Source organism: Lipotes vexillifer, unplaced genomic scaffold (genome assembly GCF_000442215.2).
Source record: "Lipotes vexillifer unplaced genomic scaffold, Lipotes_vexillifer_v1.1 scaffold902, whole genome shotgun sequence".
Taxonomy (NCBI): Eukaryota; Metazoa; Chordata; class Mammalia; order Artiodactyla; family Lipotidae; genus Lipotes; species Lipotes vexillifer.
This window is the reverse complement of record NW_006794304.1, coordinates 236,209-259,425: the sequence shown is the minus strand read 5'-3', so window position 1 is coordinate 259,425 and position 23,217 is coordinate 236,209. Positions and strand designations below refer to the sequence as shown.

General features: G+C 43.6%; 1 protein-coding gene across 1 annotated transcript; it reads right to left on the bottom strand.

Annotated features, from left to right (window-relative positions):
* Positions 1 to 8,275: 8,275 nt before the first annotated feature.
* SLAMF7 (SLAM family member 7) lies at positions 8,276 to 22,927 on the bottom strand. Its single transcript, XM_007467144.1, has 7 exons — positions 22,873 to 22,927; positions 14,007 to 14,339; positions 12,447 to 12,719; positions 12,113 to 12,229; positions 11,082 to 11,185; positions 9,178 to 9,240; positions 8,276 to 8,347 (listed from the first exon to the last, which is right to left on the bottom strand). The coding sequence occupies exons 1-7, from the start codon at positions 22,925 to 22,927 to the stop codon at positions 8,276 to 8,278; spliced, it is 1,017 nt and encodes a 338-aa protein (XP_007467206.1).
* Positions 22,928 to 23,217: the final 290 nt, after the last annotated feature.

Sequence of the window (23,217 nt, the reverse complement as noted above, 5' to 3'; positions counted from 1 at the left end):
TTGATCTTTATGGTTGAGTAGATATTTCTGCCATTGGTGAGGTCTGGTTAACATGTAACACATAATGCCGCTGCACAATACACACTAGGGGTTGGGGGGGCGGAGGAGGCCAAAGGGCAGAGAAAAAGTTTTATGTTTAATTTTTTCTTGTCTTGCCTTAAAATGTGAATTTTTATTTCATCACTGGTTTATTATAAAAGATACATTTCGGGAACAAATTAATTGAAGAGATGGACAGATCAAAGTTATGTGGGTTGGAGTGTGAAGCTTCCATGTCCTCTCCAGGCTCACCACTCTCCCAGAACCTCCATGTCTTCACCAACCTGGAAGCTCTCTACCCCCTTGGCTGGGGATTTTTTTGGAGGCTTCATTACGTAGGCATGATTGATTAAATCATTGAACACTGGTGACAGAACTCTATCTCCAGCCCCTCTCCCATCCCTGGATATTGGAGGTGGGTGAGTAGGGGAGTCGGGGGAAGATGGGGCTGAAATTCCAACCCTCTAATCACATGCTTCATTTCCCTGGCAACCAGCCAACAGCCTGAGGCTATCCAGGAACCTCTTGCCACCAGTCATCTCATTACACAAAAAAATCACTTTGCTTTGAAGGTTTCAAGGGTTTTTGGCACTGTGTGTAAAGAAAGTGTAAGACCAACATATATTTTTTATTATATCACAATATCACAGCCTCTTTCATTAAAATGTTAAGTACCATGATGGCAGAGAACTTTGTTTTGGGCTCACTGCTATATTCTGTGTTCAGCACAGTGCCTGGCACTGAGTGGTGCTCATTAAGCCCTGCCGAATGAGTAAATAATGAAGGCATGCATGAACAAATGAATACCTGCCTAAAATGGTAGACTCCTTTTCTGTATTTCGATATTTGAGAACCCGGTATTTACAGCTCACAGGCCCCAAACCACACAGCACTGGGGGCTGCAAGTGTTGGACCTTGACGTGAAGTGTGACTTCTCACCTAACCAGCTGGTGGTTTCCTTTGTCTGCTGGTTGAGCTCCTGAGGTGAGGTCTCCTTCTGCATCTGGCCTTGGGAAAGATCTTGAGTGTCCAGACTCCAGATCTATTGGTATCCCTGGGCCCAACTTCATCACTGGTGGGAAAAAAAAAACAGAGGAAGGGGGAGAGTAATTCTAATTGTTTTACCATCTAAACTGGCTCAGAAGAGAGAGGGGGTGGGGGAAAGGATGCATTTGAAAGCTGGCAGTTACAATTCTCCCCCTCTTAATCTTCACCCCTTTTGAAGCTCCTCCAACCTCAAGCCGACCTCTCTGTAACATTTTCCTCTGATCATCGTGGAGGGGCTTCCGCACCTCTCCCCACCCATCCTCAGTCAGACAAGGCACTTTCCATCCTCCTCCACCTCACCCCTAGCATGTGGGTCTCAGACTTTCCTTTGCCCCTCATAGTGGGCAACACCTTTGTTTTTCTTCATAGAATGTTTTTAAAAATTTCTTCCACTCTTGGATTTCCCTGGTGGTGCAGTTGTTAAGAATCTGCCTGCCAATGCAGGGGACACAGGTCTGAGCCCTGGTCCTGGAAGATTCCACAAGCTGTGGAACAACTAAGCCTGTGCCACAACTATTGAGCCTGCTCTCTAGAGCCCGCGAGTCACAACTACTGAGCCCGTGTGCCACAACTACTGAAGCCCGCACACCCCAGAGCCCGTGCTCTGCAACAAGAGAAGCCACCGCAATGAGAAGCCTGCACACCGCAATGAAGAGTAGCACCGGCTCGCCGCAACTAGAGAAAACCCGTGCGCAGCAACAAAGACCCAACACAGCCAAAAATAAATAAATAAATAAATAAAACAAAATTCTTCCACTCCATTATGTAATATGTGCTTTCTCATTAAAGAACATTTGACAAATGAAGACAAGTAGAAGAAAACCATGCCACATATCACCCACCCCCAAAAAAACCAGTGTTAATACTTTGATGTTTTTCTCTTCTGATGAAATAAATTCATATTTTATGGCAAGACAGAAAAAAATTTAAACATAAAATTTTTCTTTGCCATTTTGGCCTCCTTCCTCCCCATTACTGTGTATTGTGCATCTGCAATAACCAGACCTCCTTAGGAGGTAACATTCCTTTTTAATCTCATAAAGGGTCATAACTCCTTAGGAGATAACCTTCCTTCTTAATCTTGTAAGGGGTCATGACCCATGACTCACTACTTGCTTTGTACGCATAGAGCTGGATTGTGTAAACTGTCAATAATCCATCATTTGACTATAGCCGTTTGTCTGAAAACCATATATAACTGTGCTTTGGCCTCTAAGGGGCTGAACAGTCCTCAGAACTTCCTGAAAGACTGTCTCCCAGGTAATAATCCTCAGGTTGGCTCAAATACAATTTTCCATTTCTTCCTTAGATCAACTATTGATTAATTTTTTCACGACAATTTTTTTGCACAGGCGTTTTTAAAAAGCAGTTTTAATTATAGAGCATATTAAAATTGACATTCTACTTTTTTCACTTGTGATGTTGTAGGGGAGGAAAAACAATCTTCCACCCTCTACCTTTCTAGGTTCTATGACTGAGACCTTCCCCTTCATTAAAGATTAACAAGAGAATATTCCACCCCAAAATGTGCCACTTTGGCAGGTGGATTATTTTGAGCTGAAGGCAATCAAGACGGAACCAACTCAGAAAAAGCTTTTTACCATCCCTTAAACTGACTAAAAGAATTTAGAAATGGGGTCTGTGCCAGAAAGAGAGCTACTACCAGAGACAACTTTTTCATCTGAGTCACTTCTCTGCATGGCAGGGCAAACATCTGTTAGCAAAACATTTGCTCTTCTCATCTTCCTGTGAGTTGTCTTCTACCCCTCTGAAGTCCCAGACCCCCATTTCTTTCATTAGCTCAGGATGGTATATAGGTTTTAATTGTCTGACTGCCTTTGAGTCTCATATTCTTATGGGTCTCTTGTACGTATAAAGTTGAATTTGTTTTTCTCCTGTTATTCTGTCTTCCATCAATCTGATTATTATACCAGCCAACGAACCTAGATGGTAAAAAAGGGAAATTTTTTCTCCCCTACAATAGATAGTTCTCTTTTAAGGGCTGAGTCTCCACTTTAATGCTTCTGTTACCTTATTCTGAGTTGACTTTTGGGAAGTTAACCATTTTTTATGTACCGTATTCTTCCCTAAGCATCATGAACCATATGTGAATCTCCAACTACAGGCCAAGCACTTGTTTCATATAATCCTCACATTGCAAGCCCTATAAGGATTTTAGAGACAAGAAACTAGAAGCTCACGGAACCCAAGTCTTTGGTGAGGGTTACTCTGCTAGTAAGGGCTCTCAACCCCAGTCCTGACGGTCTCCAAAGCTATGTTCTTTCCTCCACCTACAGTTGGGAAGGGGGGGACCACCCTTCTCAAGTTTGAGCCCCATCTTCCTCTGCAGTAGACAATGGCTGGTGGAGAGGGCACTGCTTTTGTTCTAGCTTTGATTGCATATCGAAGTGTGAAACTTCAGGCAAGTTTCCGTTTGTCTTGGTTTCAGTTTCAACATCTGCAAACTGGACATACATACCCCAGACGAGCTGGTCCCACAGGAGTCATATGAAGACCCATGGGACAAAATTTACACGAAAGTAACTGGTCCCTAGCAAGGGACTGTAGGCTGGGGATGTGTGGGGAGAGAGGGGTCTTAGAAGACTCACTTGTTGTTAGGAGGTTTAGGCGGGTGCAGAATGCTAGTGGAATCTCAGTGACACATTTTCTCCAGTGGAGTCAGGCAAACACCCAGAGAGGTTGTCATCTCAGTTTAGGGAATACTGTAAATTAGTATTTTTTTCCACTTAGAATAATGGGGGACTCACACTCTTGCCTAAAGACCCACCTAGCTTTGGGCTGAAGGAGAGAGAACAGTGCAGCTCAGAGGACAAAGTATCAAAATTTTGACTAAAGACAGAATCAGTATTACTAATTTTTCCTTTTCCTTCAGTCTCCAATCTGACTTGGCATGGCACTTCTTTATTTAAAATTTTGATATTTTGTCCATCACAGTGATGGGGCAGAGAGCAGACCACTCCAAGATGTGCCACTCTGGCATGCAGATTATTTTGAGCTGAAAATTACCAAGGTTAGTCATCAGTTAGATCCATTAAACTTGTAAACTGCCTTCACTGATCAAGCTTGCTTTAATAGTTTTTACAAAAACTTTCATGTTCTCCAAGAGTCATGTAGCCTAAATGATAAGATGTTTGCCCTAACTGTTTTTCAGGCATTTGGAGTTAGCTATGTTCAGTTGGAGTTTGAGCCAGCTAAGACCTCTGGCCCTCCAACTGGGCATGCATGAGTGTCCTCTCGGTGACCTTTTAACATCAGAGGGTCTAAAACTCCACCCTGAGGACATGCATGCAGCCGTTTTCTGAATATGCATCCTATGAAGAAGCCTGTAGTTTAGTTGCAGTGTGCAGAATGATGATTATCTCACCTTTTTTTCTTATTTCCATTCACCTTTCCCCACATTCCCCATGCTTCAGAACACCCTGCTTTCTTACCCCATAAATAACCTGAGCCCCTCACCTTTGAGGAGGTGGATTTGAGATTTGTTCTCCTGTCTCTCCACTTGGCTGCCTCAAGAATAAACCTTTTCTCTGCTGCAGATCTTGGTGTCTCAGGAAGAACCTTGAACTTACCCCTTACTGCCTAAAAGATTTTAAGATAGGAGGCCTGTCCAGGAAGATGCTCTCACCATAGAAAACTATATAAAGTATTAGGAGTGGCAGACAGTGCTAGAACCTAGCAAAGCCCATTTGGTCAAAGTCCTGTGTCCCATTATCTTTTGATGGCCCAGTAAACATTTGTTTACCAAACATTAACTCTTTTTATCTTCCTGTGAGTTACCTTACTTCCCATTGAAACTTCAGACCCCTACCTCCTTCTCCTTAGTCCAGAATATATACACATCTCACCTTGCCTTGCTGTCTTTGAAATTCTTCATACTTATATGGATTCCTACTGTGCATGTAATAAATTTGATTTTCTCCTGTTAATCTGCCTTATCATTTTAATTGCTAGCCAAGAGAACTAAGAGGGGAAAGAAGGGAAACACTCCTTCACCAGTAATGGATTTTTCACATTAATTTTGATTTTTCTAAATATTGCACAAAAATATTATTTACCTTGATGGCTGAGTGTTTTGGTGCTCCCTTAAATTTTGTGCCATGATGAATGCCACACTGGGTTCACCCTAAGCCATGAAGATGTGGTACAGTGTCACAGCTGAGGTGGCATCAGTGTCGGTCACACATATACTCAGTTGGTAGCTTCCCCTTCTGGCTCCAATGTAGATCACTCTCCCCTCCAAGTGCTGCTATAGCTACACTCCACCCCACTCTACCCCACACCAATCTTTGTGAGAATTATAAAAAAAAAAATCTTCCTCAGGACATGTTTATTTTATTAAAAAAGTAATTGTAGTAATAAATACAGACATTTACAATATTTATATGTGAATCACACTCTATTCGATGTGGTGCCTCAGACAGGACACATCTGTGAAGGGGAGCAGAATTTGTCACCTCAAAAATATGTCTCTTTGGCATAAGGATTATTTTATGCTGATTACTTTTAAGAAACAACCGACATAGGAAGAGCTCTGAAAATGAGTAGAAGTTACCCTTTTGTAAGAGACATTTACATTTACAAGAGAAATCTCCACTTGCAAGGGTGTCTCCTTCTCTGTACCAGGAGGAGGGGGGGTGACTAAATCTCTAAAAACTCATCAACAGAGATGGCAGTGATTTAAAACTGCTTAACAATCATGTGGTACTGTGCTTTGCCTGATAACCTCCCATAACTGCCCCCACCTCCATCTTCTTTTGTCTGGAGATGGTGATGGAAGAGGCCATTTCAGGGAGGTTTATTCAGTTTTCCTGGGTATCTCACATGTATATAGGAGGAATACTTGCTATTAAACGTGTTTGTTTTTCTTCTGTTAATCTTTTTATTATGGAGTCTCAGCCAAGAACCCAGAAGGGCAGAGGAAAATTATTTTTTCTCATCTACATCTGCACGACTCCACGTGGAGGCCAGCTGGGCCCTCCTCCAGGTTCCTCAGAGCTGGGGGACTGCCTCCTACTCACAACATTTGTTTCCCCTCAAATCAGCCTCAGACTGTTCTTTTGGTCCCCTCCCTTTTAGTTTTTTTCTTGACAGCTTATTATCTCTTACATTGGCCATTTTATATCTGAAGGTTTTTTTTTTTTTTCGGTACGCGGGCCTCTCACTGTTGTGGCCTCTCCCGTTGCGGACGTGCAGGCTCAGCGGCCATGGCTCACGGGCCCAGCCACTCTGCGGCATGTGGGATCTTCCTGGAACGGGGCACGAACCCATGTCCCCTGCATCAGCATGCGGACTCTCAACCACTGCGCCACCAGGGAAGCCCTATTGGAAGTTTCTTTTTTCTAGATATTTCCTCTCTCTTTCTCTCTCTCCATCTCTCTCTCTCTCTCTCTCTCATGGTTTAAAACAATTTTTAAATTTCTTACTATTCTCTGGATTGCCTAGCTGGTTCTTCTGCTTCACGTGGTATTGGCTGAGATGTCAATAATGATGGAATATCCAAAATGGCTTCACTCTCGTGGCTGGCAGTTGGTGCTGGCTGTTGGCTGGAAGCTCAGCTTGGCTGTCAGCCAGTGGACTTGCTCTTCTCCCATGTGGGCCTTTCCACACAGAGCAGATATTTTCTCCTTTCACAAATTTTAACACACATTTCTTCACTATATTTCTAATAATTCATATATTTGGACCCACAAAATGGCAGCTGCCCCAGTGGTCCAGCCCACATCACGAATCTAAGCCTAAGTCAGCCTGCACTTATGGGAAACACCTGTCCAGGAACCTAACATCCACTAATCACAATCCTCCAACTCAGCTTTTCCTAGCTCACCTTACCCTAGAAACTAGAACTTATAGGGAAATCCCCACCTCTTAGCCAATCATGCCCTGTTTCTAAGTTGCCTCTTCTAAAACTCTATAAAACTCACTCTTGTCCAAAATCCCTCAGGAAGAGTGCTGCACTGCTTGTGAGGCACTGTACTCCCCAATGCAGAAGTTGTTTTCCCTTGAATAAAGGAAACACTTCACACCCCTAGACTTGAGACCTCAGATCCCTTTCCAACATTTCCATTCAAGATGTGTGTCCAGGAAGACATCCAAAGCAACCCTCTCCCTCCACATATTTCTCATTTCATTAAAAAGGTGAGCTCTATGGGGGCAGGGATCATGTCTGTCTTATTTGCTAGACTGACCTAACAGAGGTTCCTAATAAATATTCATTGAATGAATTAAACAACTTTAAATGTTTGCAAGTCTCCTATAAATAGATTCAAAGTATGTCTTCAGGGCAGTTCTTCCACTGAGATGGGCTCCTGTATAGGCCTAAGGCCTGGGTTTCTCCCTTACAGCACAAAAGTGTAAATGAAGCTGGGGCAGTGGTCAATCCCACTTCTGAGTTTCCACTCAGCCAAACTGAGTCTTCTACCTGGCTTCTCTGTCCTTGTGTTCTTTGACTCCCAAGTCCTATGGATCCACACCTGACCCCCTGGGTGTTGGGAATCAGTGGTCAGGCCTGATGCCACTGCCCACGAAAGTAATTCATGAAGGGTCAGTTTCAGGAGAACAGAGAGCACATCTGATGAAAATCACAGTAAGCTCAGCACAGTGCCAGGCACGTCGTTGATGAGTCAGTAAATAAATCCATTTCTGACTGCTGTCTTCTGCTTCTGTGGGGAACATCAGCTGGCTGTTCCGAAGTTCTTGCCCTCTTGGCAACCAATCCCTTGGTATATTCCTCATCTCCAAACCCTGGAATGGGAGCTGTCATTTAAATGTGTGAAACTACATTTACATTTCAACAGAGATGCTTCTAAGCCCTTGCTTTGAGTTGGCTGATAAATTCCCAATCACATTTCCAGGAGGGATTCTGGATTTGAAGAGATTTCCTAGCAGTGGGTAGGATTAAGAACTCTCTCTTTTTTTTTTTTTGGCCTCACCACACTGCTTGTGGGATTTTAGTTCCCCAACCAGGGATTGAACCCCGGCCCTCAGCAGTGAAAGCACAGAGTCCTAACCACTGGACCACCAGGAAATTCCCAGATTAGGAACTCTTAAGTCTGTAGGAGCCTAAGGGATACTTTATTCTGGAAGGAAGTCAGTGTCCTTCATTTTTCCTTGATGTTTTTGATTAAGTCAGTGAATTCTTTTGACCATTTTCTTTGGAGCACATGGCTGCTTAGTTGACATTCTCATGGGTAAATTTCCTTGGTGTGTCTGGCAACGTGGGCAGTGAGTGGGATTTCTCCACCTGCTGGGCAGACATAAGGATGCAGAACACTGAAGAGGAGCAGAACTATGGATCCCCCCAGGAGACCCCACCATCCCAGACACTCTTCATTGCCAAGGGTACTCAACCTAAACCTCTTGCTATGCTTTCTCCCACTGTTTAATCATTTTGACCTTAGAAAAACTATGCCTCAAGCCTAACCCACATGTATCTTGTTGAATGTTTAGTGAACTCAACTTTCCTTCTAATGATCTATCCAAACCAACCTTTCCTATTACTAGGTAAAGTGCTTTACCCATCCTTATTTTTCTGAAGTGGTTGCGAGAGGAGACAGGAAGCCATTCCTGGCTTCTGCCAAGTGTGATCTGTGAAGGAATAAGCTTTAAAAGCTTACTACGTTAGTAGCTTGACTGGGGAGAAGTTGCAAATCACATGTAACATAGCTAGACCATGGAAAAGAAGAGGAACACTCTCCTGCCTCCAGTTTACTAGTGGCTCAGAAACAAGCCAGAGTTGTCTCCCCAGCCATCCCTTTCTCCCAGGCACAGCCTAAGCCATGGAACTTTTCCCAGGCCCTCAGTCAGGATCCTGCTGATTTTCCCTATTGATCTCACCTGGAACCTCTCTCCTACTCTGTTTGTTCCACATTACCCCCATTTTCACTCCTAAAACATAATTCTCTTCTATTCCCCACATACTTGTGTAACCTTAAGCCAAGGGAATGGGTATCCTGGTGTACCTTTTAGTACCAGGGAAAATGAGATCTCTGGGGCCCAAGAAATTCTAGCTAAACTTGAAACAGGAAGAAGGATGGGACAGCTAAGATAAAACTCAGCTCTAAAGCTTCTTACCTTTGGGGGTATTTGCACAGTGGAATAAAGTGTATTTACTGCATTTTCCTGTGGTACAGTGCTCTGTTAAAAAACAAAAAACAAACAAACAAAATCATCACCAACCCTCTGGGTCACATAGACAAGGCCAAAGAGACATCCAGAATCCAGAGAAGGGAAAACAGAGGTGGGAGGAGATGGTGAGAGAGAAGAGAGGGTTCTGGAGCCTGAATGGGGGAGTGGGAAGTGCTCTTGTCAGTGACTGCTATCGTAATTATTAATGACTTTTTTCAAGAAGCAATTGTGGGTTTCCCTTGTAGCACAGTGGTTAAGAATCCACCTACCAATGCAGGGGACACGGGTTCGAGCCCTGGTCTGGGAAGATCCCACATGCCACGGAGCAACTAAGCCCGTGCACCAAAACTACTGAGCCTGTGCTCTAGATCCTGCAAGCTGCAACTACTGAAGCCCATGTGCCTAGAACCCATGCTCCGCAACAAGTGACGCCACTGCAACGAGAAGACTGTGAACCGCAACGAAGAGTAGCCCCTGCTCACCACAACTAGAGAAAGCCCGTGCACAGCAAAAAGGACCCAATGCAGCCAAAAATAAATAAAATTTTAAAAAGAAGAAATTGCATTATTTTAAAACTGTATCTTGTTTAAACTGTATCTTGTTTAAATTACTTAATAAAAAATTACTTAATAAATATGTAAGATATATAAGTCCCATGAGCTATGAGCCTCCTAAGGTGATTAAAGGATAATTTGAAATCATATTGTCAATGTTGGAAATAAACTTTTCCATCAGTCAAAAGAGCTTATGGGGCAAATCAGAAATGATGACTAAAGGGACAAAACAAAACAAAACAAAACAATGACAGCAATAACAAAAGCTCCTTCCAGGCTGGAGAAAAATATCCTGGGTCAGTGAAGTTTATTCCTGAACATCTAGGACAGTCTTGTGGTCTCCAGGGAATGTGTCTTGAGCAGGGGAAGAGGGAGGATGGTGATAAAGTGATCGATTTTGACAGAAGCCGGGCTGAGTGAAGCACAAAGAGGTCACCCCTGTGAGGAAGGAAGGAGCTCTCAGGACACCAACAGCTTCAAAGAGAAAACATAATATCTCCTCTTGGAAAAGTTGTGGATAAGTGTAAGAAGATGTATCCTGATCAGGAGACACTGAAGGCTGGAGTAAAACTAAGATTTTTGAAGCTCCAAAGTGCTTTTATTTCTTCATTAAGTGGGCCAATGTGGAAAGGGCATTATGACCCCCTAAGGAGCAAGCCTAGCCTCAGCTACAATGATTTTTGCCAGTGGACCTTTTGAAGCTGTCTACCTAGTTCATGTCTACAAATTGTCTCTTGTTATTTGCATTTCTTTAAACCTTAGTCTTAGGATTTTCTTTTCAAAGAGTTTTCTTTGAATTAACCTTGTGTTTGTTCACTGCAGCTTGGCGACCCACACTTGGGAAGCCTTGAGTGAGGGCCCAGAGCCACCATGGACACTCTGAGCCCCCTCCTGATGCTTCCTTGAGTTGCCTCAGAGGAAATGGCATCTCTAAAGCCAGTTTTCTGATACCATAACTCAAACATCATATCAAAGTCACATTTCTCTACCCGCCATCATATGCAAAAGGAATTGGGTCTGTTGAGTGGCCATTTTGAACAGTGGAGGGGAAGGAGTGATTCCATAGATCACAGTGTGAGCGTTACTGGCTAGGTCAGAACCAGATGCTCCAGGGGCCACCAGTTCCTGCACAAGAGAGAATCCATGAAGACTTGGGGGAGACACAGGTACATTGGGTTTAAAGGGTTATACATTTTCATTCCCCATGTTGCCCAAATCCATGGAAAAATCTCAAGTAAAACAAGGAGGGCCTCAGAGAGGAGAATCAGGCCCCAGGAAAGACGGGAAAGAACTCACATTTAAGTAAGAGATTGTGTCATACTCCGAGGTCTCTCCAAAAGCGGGGGAGTAGTTAAGAGTTTCTGGATGAAGGTTCAGTCCCTTCTTCTCTTCAATGGACTCTGAAACTAAGTTGGGAGAGAATCAGAGCTGGCTCCTCCTTCCCCTTGCCACCCCCATTGGCCCACCATCTGGATGACCCACTTAGGGTGACCAACCATCCTGATTTCCCTGTAACTGAAGGGTTTTCCAGGACATGAGACTTTCAGTGCTAAACCCAGGAACTCCAAGATGAACTGGTCACCCTCATCACTTCACTTCCTAATTTCTGGACAAAGGCAGCCAAAAGAGGAAGCAGAGGAGATCAGAAATGCTTTTACAGTGTTTACAGGAGGGAGAGAATATCTCAAAGTCTGCAGTTCGTACCCAACCAACGCTTAGGTCCCTCCCCAATACCCTGAGTGGACAGTATCAGTGGGAACCCGAGAAGACAAATCAGCAGGGTTTAGGGACACAGAGCATGGGACACAGCCTGGAGAAAGACAGAGAAAGGCTTCTCCAGGAGTAATGTATCTAGACTGATGTGGGGAGTAGAGAGAAGTCTCTGGAGTTGATCCAATAGAGAGAACTGGGATGGATTGGGGGCTCTGACAGGGATGGGCTGAACGGACGGTGCTGGTTTGTGGACCTCAGAGTTGAAGGTCATGGCCTCCCAGTCAGGGGAGCAGAGTCAACAGTGTGTCACCTGTGTCAGCAGGAGGGATACACTAGTAAGTCCCTCTGAGGGGAAGGAGAAGGGCAGGCACTGGAGAAGGAACTAGGAGAACCTTGGTCTTAGGAGAGAAGTTAAGGGCTCAGGTATTCTCTCCACTCCAGAATTAAGGAGTACAGATGGCTGGTGCTGTCCTTTAGGACAGAGATGATGGCTTCTTCATATCTGCATCCTTAGTGCCTAACACCAAGCTTGGCACACAGTCCAACATACTGTTGAATGAGTGAAAGAGAAAATGCATGATTGAGGGTGAAGACAAAAATAGTTCATGCTCTACCTTTTCTTCTTTCTCTTCGTATGATCAAAATAATTAGCACCAGTGCAATGCAACAGAGCAGGGTGAGTGACAACAGGAGTTTGAGGATCACAGTGGTAGCCAGGCCACCAGCAGCACCTTTAAAGAGAGAATGGGTGGAGGCACAGGGCAGGGAGAAGAGTCAGCTAGGGAAAATGACCCAACTTTTGGAGCAATTGCAACCTTCCTCCCAGTCTGATGACTTCCCCAGGGCTTCCAGTTTTCACAAAGGGCTTGTTCCCATGGGGGACCAGGAGCTGAAGAAGATATACGTCCTAAGACCAGGGGCTCCTGGAGAAAGAGGAGAGACAGTCACCTTCACAGAGCTTCCAGGCAAAGATGGGGTTTGAGGAGTTGCTGCTGATGGGGTTTCTGGCCATGCAGATGAAGGTCATATCCCTTTTCTCCTGCCTCCAGGATATGGGGAGGGTGGAGCCACTATGGGACTCATTGGTCGCCTGTCCCAGGGACTTCCAGCTGTAAGTTACATCCTCTCCTCCCTGTTCCATGGAACATGTCAGATTGGTTACACATGTGCCATTCTTATTGTTCTGCAGACCTATGATGACTTTGGGCTTTGACAGGTGCTCTGTAAAAGAGAAATAGACAACCAAGTGTGGAAACTATGCCCATAGCCCTCATTTTTTCTGCATTATTCTTGTAAACCTTGGACCTGAATCTCCCTGGTGTGCTACAGAGTGGAGAGGAAGCAGCAATTCAGAGCAGAATTCTCATTCTCATCTGGAGAAGAGAACTATCTAGGTCAGATTGCCCACAGCCATAAAACAACAACAATAGTAAGAGAAATAATTATAATGCAACAAGAATGAGCTTTCATTTACTAAGCACAGGCATATGGCAAGCACTGTGTTAAAAGCATTTTAGATGTTCATTAGTTTTATCTTTTTTGGAGACTCCCTATTCCCCTGTCCTCAGGCTTCCTTGAAGAGACTCACTTTACTCTCTAGGAGAGAACAAAGATATTGGAGCAACACTTCTGGCTCCCCTCTCTACCTTGTGCTCACTCTTTCAGAGGATGAGCAATTGTTTCATTGCTGAGTTGGTGAGTCTGACATCCCTCATCTACATTTCTCTATTTACATGTTTGGGCTGTTATGATTGTTGTTTAAATGTGGTTTGCCCTCCCCCCTCCCCCCAACCCTGCTAGTTTACCTGCAGAATGCATGTCTTCCATTCTTTTCAACTATATCTATATGGAGGACACACCTGGAACAAGGTGCATGGTCTACCTCCTACAAGCAAACCTGCAGGCCCATCTCCTGGTGTCGCTGATATTGCAGCTCAGTGAGAAAGGCAGCTATTCTTTTAGGTGGTTGAGTAATTGTTTCATAAGTTCATTTTCCCTGAATAGGTGCCAAAATCTAGACTTGGGGGAAAGTATTTTTATTATCCAGCTTTACCAGAAAAAATAAAGCTGATATTTTTATCTTCCTTCCTGATTCTTGTGTCTATTTCTCATTTGGTTAGAATCTTCACGGGAAGAGGTGTGATTGATAGTTATACCTGATAATCTTTCTAAGATAGGTATCACTTTACTCCCCATTACAGATGTGGAAACTAAGTTTCAAAGAGATCAAGTAACTTGTCTAAGGCCATGTAATTAGTAAGTAGAGAAGCCAACATTTGACCTGCATGATTGTCACTTCTCATAAAGCCTATCTGCTGTACCACAATCCTTCTTACTGAATATCTAAGAGGGGACTTCAAGGGTGGGCTATATCTACTTCATCCATGCACGAGTTCTCTCTTCCACTTTATTGCCACTTTATCCAGCCTTTGTCTGAACAGCTCCAATATCAGGGAGTTCACCATTTTAAGAAGGCAGTCATCCACATTTGGAACTGGTTCTGCTCACCATAGACACGCAGCTCATACTCCTGGGTGAGGGGATCCTGGAGGGTTGAGCTGTGTATCTCCACACGGTAGACACCTGAGTCATTCTTCTTCAGTTTGCTGAGATTCAGGGAGTAGCCTTCATGTGGGAAATTCACCCTTTCCTTGTTACGATGTTGGGTCACTATGATAAGGGCTTTTTTGTCTGCCAACTTTGGCTGTATGGTGACGAGAGTGGTTGTGTTGAAGACCCAGATAATGCTGTCAATTGGATCTACTGAGAGATTCAGTGGGAAATTCACAGACCCACCAAGGGCACCAACTAGCTTCTTCAGTACTCCAGAGGCTGCTGGCTCTGCAGAAACAGAGAACCATAAAATAAACCTGAGTACCTGACCTTACCACCAATTACTCACTCCCTTTGGGTCCTGGAAAGGTCCCAAGAAACCCTCTCAGTCTAACCCAACCAGTCCTGGGAAACCCTTTGGAACCTCACTCACACAAAGGCACTGAGGTCAGAAGTCTCTGCCTGAAAGGGGTGACTACAGGCAAACCCACCCCATTACCAGAGATCTCTGGCTGAAAAGACCAAGCTCTGAGGTAGACCATGAGGTCGGCTGCATCCTTGACAAGTTCCTGTGGGGTGACAAGTGGGGAGGTTACTGTCCAAGCTCCATTTAGGACTCCCAGATTGCTCCTGGGAGAGCTGATTTTGTTGCAGATGAAGAAGATAGCAGTTTATCTGACCTGGGGCAGAGGTTCTTAAGCACAAACCAGGGCACTGGGAGGCAAGCTGTAAGTCTTTAAAGATAGTGATAGCTTAGAAGTTTGAGGATGATTTATCTTTCTAATTTATGGTGGATGGGAGTGAATTCAAGCTCATCCCCAAATGAAGTTCTCATTCACTTGAATTCCAATATCCTTCCTTGAGTGGACAGGAAAAGGGTGAGTGACTGGGAGCTCTGGAATATGCCCAGGCTACCTTGTGATGTTTAACCTGAACTATCAGGAATTGTAGTTGGGCTTTACTGCTCCCTGCCTCCCAAATTTCTGTTTCACTGCAATCTTAATTCACCTCAGAAAGCATGACTTACAAACAACCATCACTGATTTTGTGGCTTCAGGTGAAAAACAGTTAAGAATGGCTGCTGAAAAAGTTTCCAGAAGTGGTCAACTGAGCAGCAACCTAATAAATAGCCCATGGGCCAAACCTGGCCTGCCCCCTGTTTTTGAAAATAAAGTTTTATTGGAACACAGCCATGTTCTTTCCTTTGCACATTGTCTATGGCTGCTTTTCCACTACAAAGGCTGAGTTGGATAGTTGTGACAGAGATCATACTGCCTGAAAAGCTTAAAATTTTACTATTTGGCCCTTTACAGCAAAAGTTTGTTAATTGGATTTGATTAAAAAAACAAAAACAAACCTGAGATTCAAAAAAACCTAAGTAACATTTCCAAGGGCACAAAGCTAGTAGGTGATAATTTGAGGATTTAACCCAATGTCACTCCAGCCCTGGAGCCTGGACTCTTTCCAGTATGGCTCAGTTTGAAGGTCCCTTGGCATTTGTACCAGGTCCAGCCCTTTCCATTAGTTCCCTTCTTCAGTTCCCTCAAGGGCTCAGGTGTCAACTCTGAAGCCCTGGGGTCTCATGGAATCCAGATTTACCATTCAAGTCCTTTGGTGACCTTCCTTCAAGTACAAGCTGCTCTACCAGTGCCCCCAGAGTAAGGGAATCTGCTGCTACCAAATGTTGACCTAGCCCCTTGATAACAGGTCTTGGATCTTGACCAAATTTTTTGCTAAATTTATCTATAAAAGTACTTGTTTCTCTTCCTGAGTAAATGCCTTTTAAGACCTGATTCCTGTTTTCAAACAATTTCCCCCTATAATTTATATATATGCATATATACTTTGGATCACTCAAGCCTTTATCAAATCATCCTGTTAAGTAAGCTGATTTTCCAAAAAGCTGCCCTCCCTGCTTCTCTAATACTAAGGGAGGATGGTTTTTCATTACTCTCTCTTTGATCATCTCATGGGGTGTCAAAATATTTCCAGTCTATAATGTTATAGACAAAACCAATTTTATTTGAATTTTTGATTTATCAATTAATGTATTCATTCTCTTACTTCAACCATGAGATGGAAGTGGTGAATATTTTGCAGTCAAATAAAGATTGGATATCACTTGCCCCCAAGTAGGTGCAGTTCTTGGATTAGGGCACCTTTGAGTATTTTAATTTTCATGTGAGGTTTGGGGGACATGTATATGTCAAGGAGGTGACAAAATTATAAGGATGTGGCTTTAGTGTTTTAGCATGTGTGCATGCACTTAAGCCATGAATAATTAGTTCTTTTTTTTTTTTTTTTTTGCGGTATGCAGGCCTCTCACTGTTGTGGCCTCTCCCCTTGTGGAGCACAGGCTCCGGACGCGCAGGCTCAGCGGCCACGGCTCACGGGCCCAGCCGCTCCGCGGCATGTGGGATCTTCCCAGACCGGGCCAAGAACCTGTGTCCCCTGCATCGGCAGGCAGACTCTCAACCACTGCGCCACCAGGGAAGCCTAGTTCTTCTTTTTACATCTTTATATACATGATGCTATCTTCCTAGGGTACATTTTAAGAAATGTTAATTGTGTGGAGATATAAGAAAATATCTCCAAATTCATTGTTCCTTGTTAGAATGAAATTGGAGGACAATACAGTGCAAATTGCCAACATGAACCTAGGTGGAAGATATTGTTCTATCTTTATTGTATCTTCAGGGTGAGGAGAAGAGTCATAAAAGAAGAAAGTAGTTCCATGCCATTCCCTAAATGTGAGCTCAGACGTTACGGGCCTGGGTTGGTTAAGTCCTAACCAGTTTTGTTTCCTCTTCCCAGTTGACTGTGAAAGGGGGTCCAGAAACAAGACACTTCTCTTCTCAGCTTCTAAGACTGAACTGAAGCTCCCCTTTCTCTGATGGCTTCTCCACCTGTGGTGTGTGACCCTATAGGGTTTTACCATGTCTAGGTAAGTCATGCTCTGCTCATTCAGTCATTCCTTCCTTTAACTAAAATTTGTTTAGTTCCATACTTGTGCCTGGCACTGTTTAGGAGCTGAGGGTATAACTGGGGAGCAAGATAGTCATGATCCTTGCACTCATGGAGCTGGGAGAGAGTCATTAAATGAGTAACAACATATGCTGTGAAAGGGGAAATGACAGTACTTAGGGAACACATGACAGGGGTGGGGGATGTAACATGACCTGTGTGATCAGAAGGCCCTAGAGAATGAGTAGCTACTAACACCTATGTACAAGGCCAGGGAGGATTGGGCCCCATGAGACTCATCTACCCTCCCACGTGGATCAGTGTGGTGAATGTTGTAACTTGCCTCCTCTGCATTCATTTCAGTCCTTCCTCATTTTGTAACAGCCATATGGTTTGGGTAACTCAACTCAAGTGGTAGACTTCCTCTGCACAGTAATTAGTTCAGGGGTATCACATGTCCCATGTTGATTGTATCTGAGAGAAGCCCAGGGATTTTGTTCCTAGGCCAGCAAAAGTTGATGCTGTGGGAAGATATGAAGCCTTGGACTGCCACCCACTTACTACCACCAGACAAGCAGCCAGGGTTCCTTCCTCAGCTTATCCCCAGTTTACATCCTAACTCACACTTTTATTGGTGCTTTATCCTTTTCTCTGTCCATCTAAGTCTTATTTAAGACCCATAAATCCTAGTTCAAAGCCCTTCCCTGAGGAAGTCTTCAACACTTTGTCACACCTACCCCCTGAAATTCCACCATGAATGTCACTTCATTTTCCACTTGAAATTCCCCATGAGGAGCTATTCCCATGGGTGGTGACTGGACATACCATTTTGCTCTGAGTTAGTGGATCACTGATCTACAGGCATTAGGTTCCAGATCACCTGATGATGGGGTCTGGAGTCTCATTCAGGGACCTGTGGAGATGGCCTCTTCTCCCAGGCAACATGCAGCAGTGTAAAAATGTTAGAGGTCTGGCCTAAATGGGGGTCAGGAGACCTGGGTTCCATTCTGGTTCCTCTGTAATAATAACTCCAGCAATGAATACTTGGTTTAATGTGTATTCCCGTTCTTGATCCTCAAGTCAACTCTATGTGATAAAGTTTAAGCTGTACTTTATAGATGAAGACATTGGGGGTCCAAGATGCTCAGTGACTTTCCCAAGGCCCCAAACTGGAAAGTGGCAGAAGTGACATGAGAAGCTAGTTCGTTCCCCCATCTCCTCTAGAGGCCTGAATTCTTTCCACTTCTACCTCCCACTACCACTTTGAATTTCAGCTTATCCCCAGTTTACGTCCTAAACGTAAATTTGAATTTCAGTGTTCTTACCTCTCATAGGAGAAAAAGAATAACCTTTATTCACCAGGATTTAGGGAAGGATGAAGGGTGAATACAGATGTGAAAATACTTTGAGAAGTACAGAGCAGTCTGAGACATGGTGGGAGGCAAGAGGGTACTACAGGCAGTAGTGCTATGAGACAGGCTTTGAGAAAGCTTCCCACTTTTTGGTCTCATTTCTGCAAGAATGACTAAAAGTGAGATTTCCCAAAACTTCTTTGGATGGCTTCTCAGTAAGGTAAGCTTCTTAGAAGGTGGTCTGGACCCTAACGCCTATACATCAGTCACTGGCTAATTCACAGCAAAAGAGTAAGTCCAATCACACACAGGGAGATAATTCCTACAGCAAGCATCCTCACCAACCTACTTTTGGAGGTTGAGGAAGCTGGGGAAGGAGACCCTCTGCTTTCTGCCCTGGCCAAGTCTCAGGTATTTTTGGCACCAGGAGATTCAGCCCTAAGATGCTCTTCATAACAAGAACGGACAACAGCTTCTCCCTTTTGCCACCTGCCTTTCCTTTTGGCTGTCACCTCCTCCCCTTAACCTGTTCCCCCAAGGCTCATGTGTTGAGTGGAGGGAAGGAGCCAAATTAGGAGGAAGGGGCACCATCAGTACAGCCAGAATCAAGGAATGGTGACCTAGGAGGAAGACCTCGGCATAGCGGAGTGTGTAAAGCCCACCTCCTGCTTGCCAGCCCAGTCCCCAAGCACCTCTTCCAGTACTGGGTGCCTCTATCAGAATGCACCAGCGTGTCATGCCACCCTCACCATGGAAACCAAGGACCAGAGCATCTCAAAGCTAGGAGGAACTTTAGGGACTACTTAGTCCAATCCCATTTTATAGATGAAGAGTCTGGTGCTCTGAAGGTTATAGTGATGTGTGCCAAGTGAGTAGAAGGCCAGGATTAGTAACAAGGGCTCCTAAGGCAGGGTTTCCCAAGCTGTGCCCCTGCTACCTTTGAGGTCTGTGGCAGTGCCTCAGTGTATTTCTTGGGAGCTTTGATGGAGGTCAAGGGGGTAGGGGATGGGTGGAGGCTATGGAACTCCCCCCCTCCATCAGGGAGGCTTCAATTCTCTGCATCAGAGTTGTTTGTTTCTGTGTAAGTTTTCTTTTTATAAAAGGAAACCACTGCTTAAAAAAGAAAAAAATGACTTTGGAAACTACTGTTCTTTACCCAAATTACCCTTAATTAATGTACTTGGAAAGGGCATTTACAATCAGTACCATGTAAGATGCACATGGAACAGAGGCTGACAAGCCTCCCAATTCACCAGCCACCTTTGCCAACACTCCAGTTCTAACCTGCAGCATTCATATTCAAGTTCCCTACTGTTCTTCCCCTCACTCATCTCTGAAACATTCCTCTTGTTTGTCTCTTCTGGTCTTTTTCAACACCTCTCCAATACCTCCTCACCCACTTTTTCTGATTTCCTTTTATAAACTTTCTCCTCAACTCTACTGTATCTTATAATCATCATAAAATTGTGCCCATTTTCCAGATGAGAATACTGAGGCTGCAAAAGTTTTTCCTTGGTAACCTCTGAATTTGGCCAGGGTGATTTTTGTTTGGTGCATTCAAATCCTGGAAATGGAGTTCCCTACTCTTCTTGGGCATTTCCAGTGCCTACCTTGGCCTCATGTACCTGGAGAGGGAAGGAATCTCTGGGGAAGATTCATCTCAAATACACATTCATTGAGCACTTTTTCTGAGGGTACAATATTAGGCCGTTAGTTTGGTGTGATGAAATGAGCACTAGCTTTGGAAACTCAGTTTCTGTTCTACCTTTTAATAGCTGTGTAATCTTGCCTAAGCCACTTGACGTCTCAGAGCCTAAGTTTTGGGGATAATAATATCTATCTTGTAGATTTGTGAGGAGATTGTATGAAAAATGCCTTAGATGTAATAGGAGCTTAATAAATGGTGATTATTATTATATTGTTTTGCATTTGATATCTTATTTAAAACATCACAATAATTTGCAAATTAAGTTTCATTTTCTGTTACATACTTGTAAAGACCGAGGTTCAGAGGCTAAGAAACTTATCCACAATAATATAGCTACTAAGTCAAGCCCAGGAGTTCTTCTCCAGGGCCAGCACTGCTTTCATAGTCCTGCCCACTGGAGGCTCTATGACAATCTCAGATTATTCTTTCAATCACGGAAGGTATAGCACGCAGGCTGCCACAGCCTCCTGGAACAGGGCGCACACTTGCAACTTGCACCCTGCTGCCCCAGGTCATGTTTCAGGGGGGCACCTGGGTTTTGAAAAGTTCTGCCATGTCCTCCCCCATTTCACTATCCCCAAGTTCTCCTTCTGATCACCATTTCCGTTCAAGGAGTCGTTTTTAAAGTAAGGGTCAGTTCCAGGACCAGGTGCTTCCTAAAAATGCAAACTTTTAACGAACTCACAAAGGGTGTGAGTTTGTTGATGCTGAACAGTTCAAGACACCAGGTGGCGGGGAGGAGAGGATTGCGAGGCCTGACTTACCATGTGGGCTTGGGCAGTTCTCTTCTGGCAGGTCTGGGGCACACATAAATGAACCAGCCACACCAAATCCTCAGAGGGAGACCTCATGGTGGTTCTCCATGAGTTTGATGACCAGAGAGATATTCCTAACTTATGGGGTTCCTGGTCCTTCCTGAGAGCCCTGAAGATAGTAACATCTTGAAAGACTAGAATACCTGTGACAGGCATAGAAAAGTCCTCAGTCCTTCATGGCATTAAATATAAAGTGCCTACCTATGAGTTGGTTTTCTAAGTAGAGACTGATTGTGTTACTTGGGTTAAGAGAGAAAATTCAAATGTTCTCTGCCATCAGTATGATTGTTAAATGCATAATAATTTAAAATATTTTTCTAAATAATACATGTTTATATTTACATAAATATAAACCATAGAAGTATATGTATAAATGTTATAAATATATTTGAATTAAAATATTTTAAATATATATTTCTAAGTAAATAAATATACACCTATACCATCTCATTTTGTTCTTAAAATTACCCTCAAAATGAAGGAGGGCTGAGGAAGATAACATCTGAGGAAGATGACATTCTTCATCTATTTCATGGCAGAATCCAGATAAGGACACAGGTTTTTCTGATACCCAACACCACTTCTTTCAGCCCTTTGTTCCCTGGGACAGTCAGAAAGGCAGTCAATTCCCAAAGTCATTCCTTCTCCTCTCCCTCCAGTCTCTTCCTACCCTCTGTGAGTCAGAGACTACAGGATATAAAAGCTTTTGCACAACAAAGGAAACCATAAACAAGACCAAAATACAATCCTCAGAATGGGAGAAAATATTTGCAAATGAAGCAACTGACAAAGGATTAATCTCCAAAATTTACAAGCAGCTCATGCAGCTCAATAACCAAAAAACAAACAACCCAATCTAAAAATGGGCAGAAGACCTAAATAGACATTTCTCCAAAGCAGACATACAGATTGCCAACAAACACATGAAAGAATTCTCAACATCATTAATCATTAGAGAAACGCAAATCAAAACTACAATGAGATATCACCTCACACCAGTCAGAATGGCCATCATCAAAAAATCTACAAACAACAAATGCTGGAGAGGGTGTGGAGAAAAGGGAACACTCTTGCACTGTTAGTGGGAATGTAAATTGATACAGCCACTATGGAGAACAGTATGGAGGTTCCTTAAAAAACTACAAATAGAACTACCATATGACCCAGCAATCCCGCTACTGGGCATATATCCTGAGAAAACCATAATTCAAAAAGAGTAATGTACCAAAATGTTCATTGCAGCTCTATTTACAATAGCCAAGAGATGGAAACAACGTAAGTGTCCATCAACAGATGAATGGATAAAGAAGATGTGGCACATATATACAATGGAATATTACTCAGCCATAAAGAGAAACAAAACTGAGTTATCTGTAGTGAGGTGGATGGACCTAGAGTCTGTCATACAGAGTGAAGTAAGTCAGAAAGAGAAAAACAAATACTGTATGCTAACACATATATACAGAATCTAAGAAGAAAAAAAAAAAGGTCATGAAGAACCTAGGGGTAAGATGGGAATAAAGACACAGACCTACTAGAGAATGGACTTGAAGATATGGGGAGGGGGAAGGGTAAGCTGTGACAAAGTGAGAAAGAGGCATGGACATATATACACTACCAAACGTAAAATAGATAGCTAGTGGGAAGCAGCCGCATAGCGCAGGGAGATCAGCTCGGTGCTTTGTGACCACCTAGAGGGGTGGGATAGGGAGGGTGGGAGGGAGGAAGATGCAAGAGGGAAGAGATATGGGAACATATGTATATGTATAACTGATTCACTTTGTTATAAAGCAGAAACTAACACACCATTGTAAAGCAATTATACTCCAATAAAGATGTTTAAAAAAAAAAAAAAGCAATATTAGATGAGGGAGCAGAGCCTCCTAAGTTGAGCCAGAGGCCCAGAGTGGAGCCAGGAGCCTGGAGCTACACACAGGATGGGGTAGGAAGTCAGGAAAACAGGAAGATCTTGCTGGACTCACCTGTGAGCTGGCAGAGGAGAAAGATCAAGGTGAAGTATGCTGTGGAAGTAAGCATATTGCTCTTTGGATGTCAGTCACTAAAATGAACCCACTTCCCTCTTGTAGTCACCTTCTTATATCTCTTCCCCTGCTGGGATTTTAAGTAGGTGGGGTCATGAGATTGAGAGTGAGTCATCTCAATTTTCTCCATATGGCCAGCATTTTCTGTTACACCATGTGACATTTCAGAGATTCACAATAGAGAACATGGAAGGAAATATAAGGTTATACAGAGAAAAAAGGGTGGCACTGGGGATAATAATAATATCTTTTGAGCTTTGCTAAGTACCAGGAGTACCTGCATTC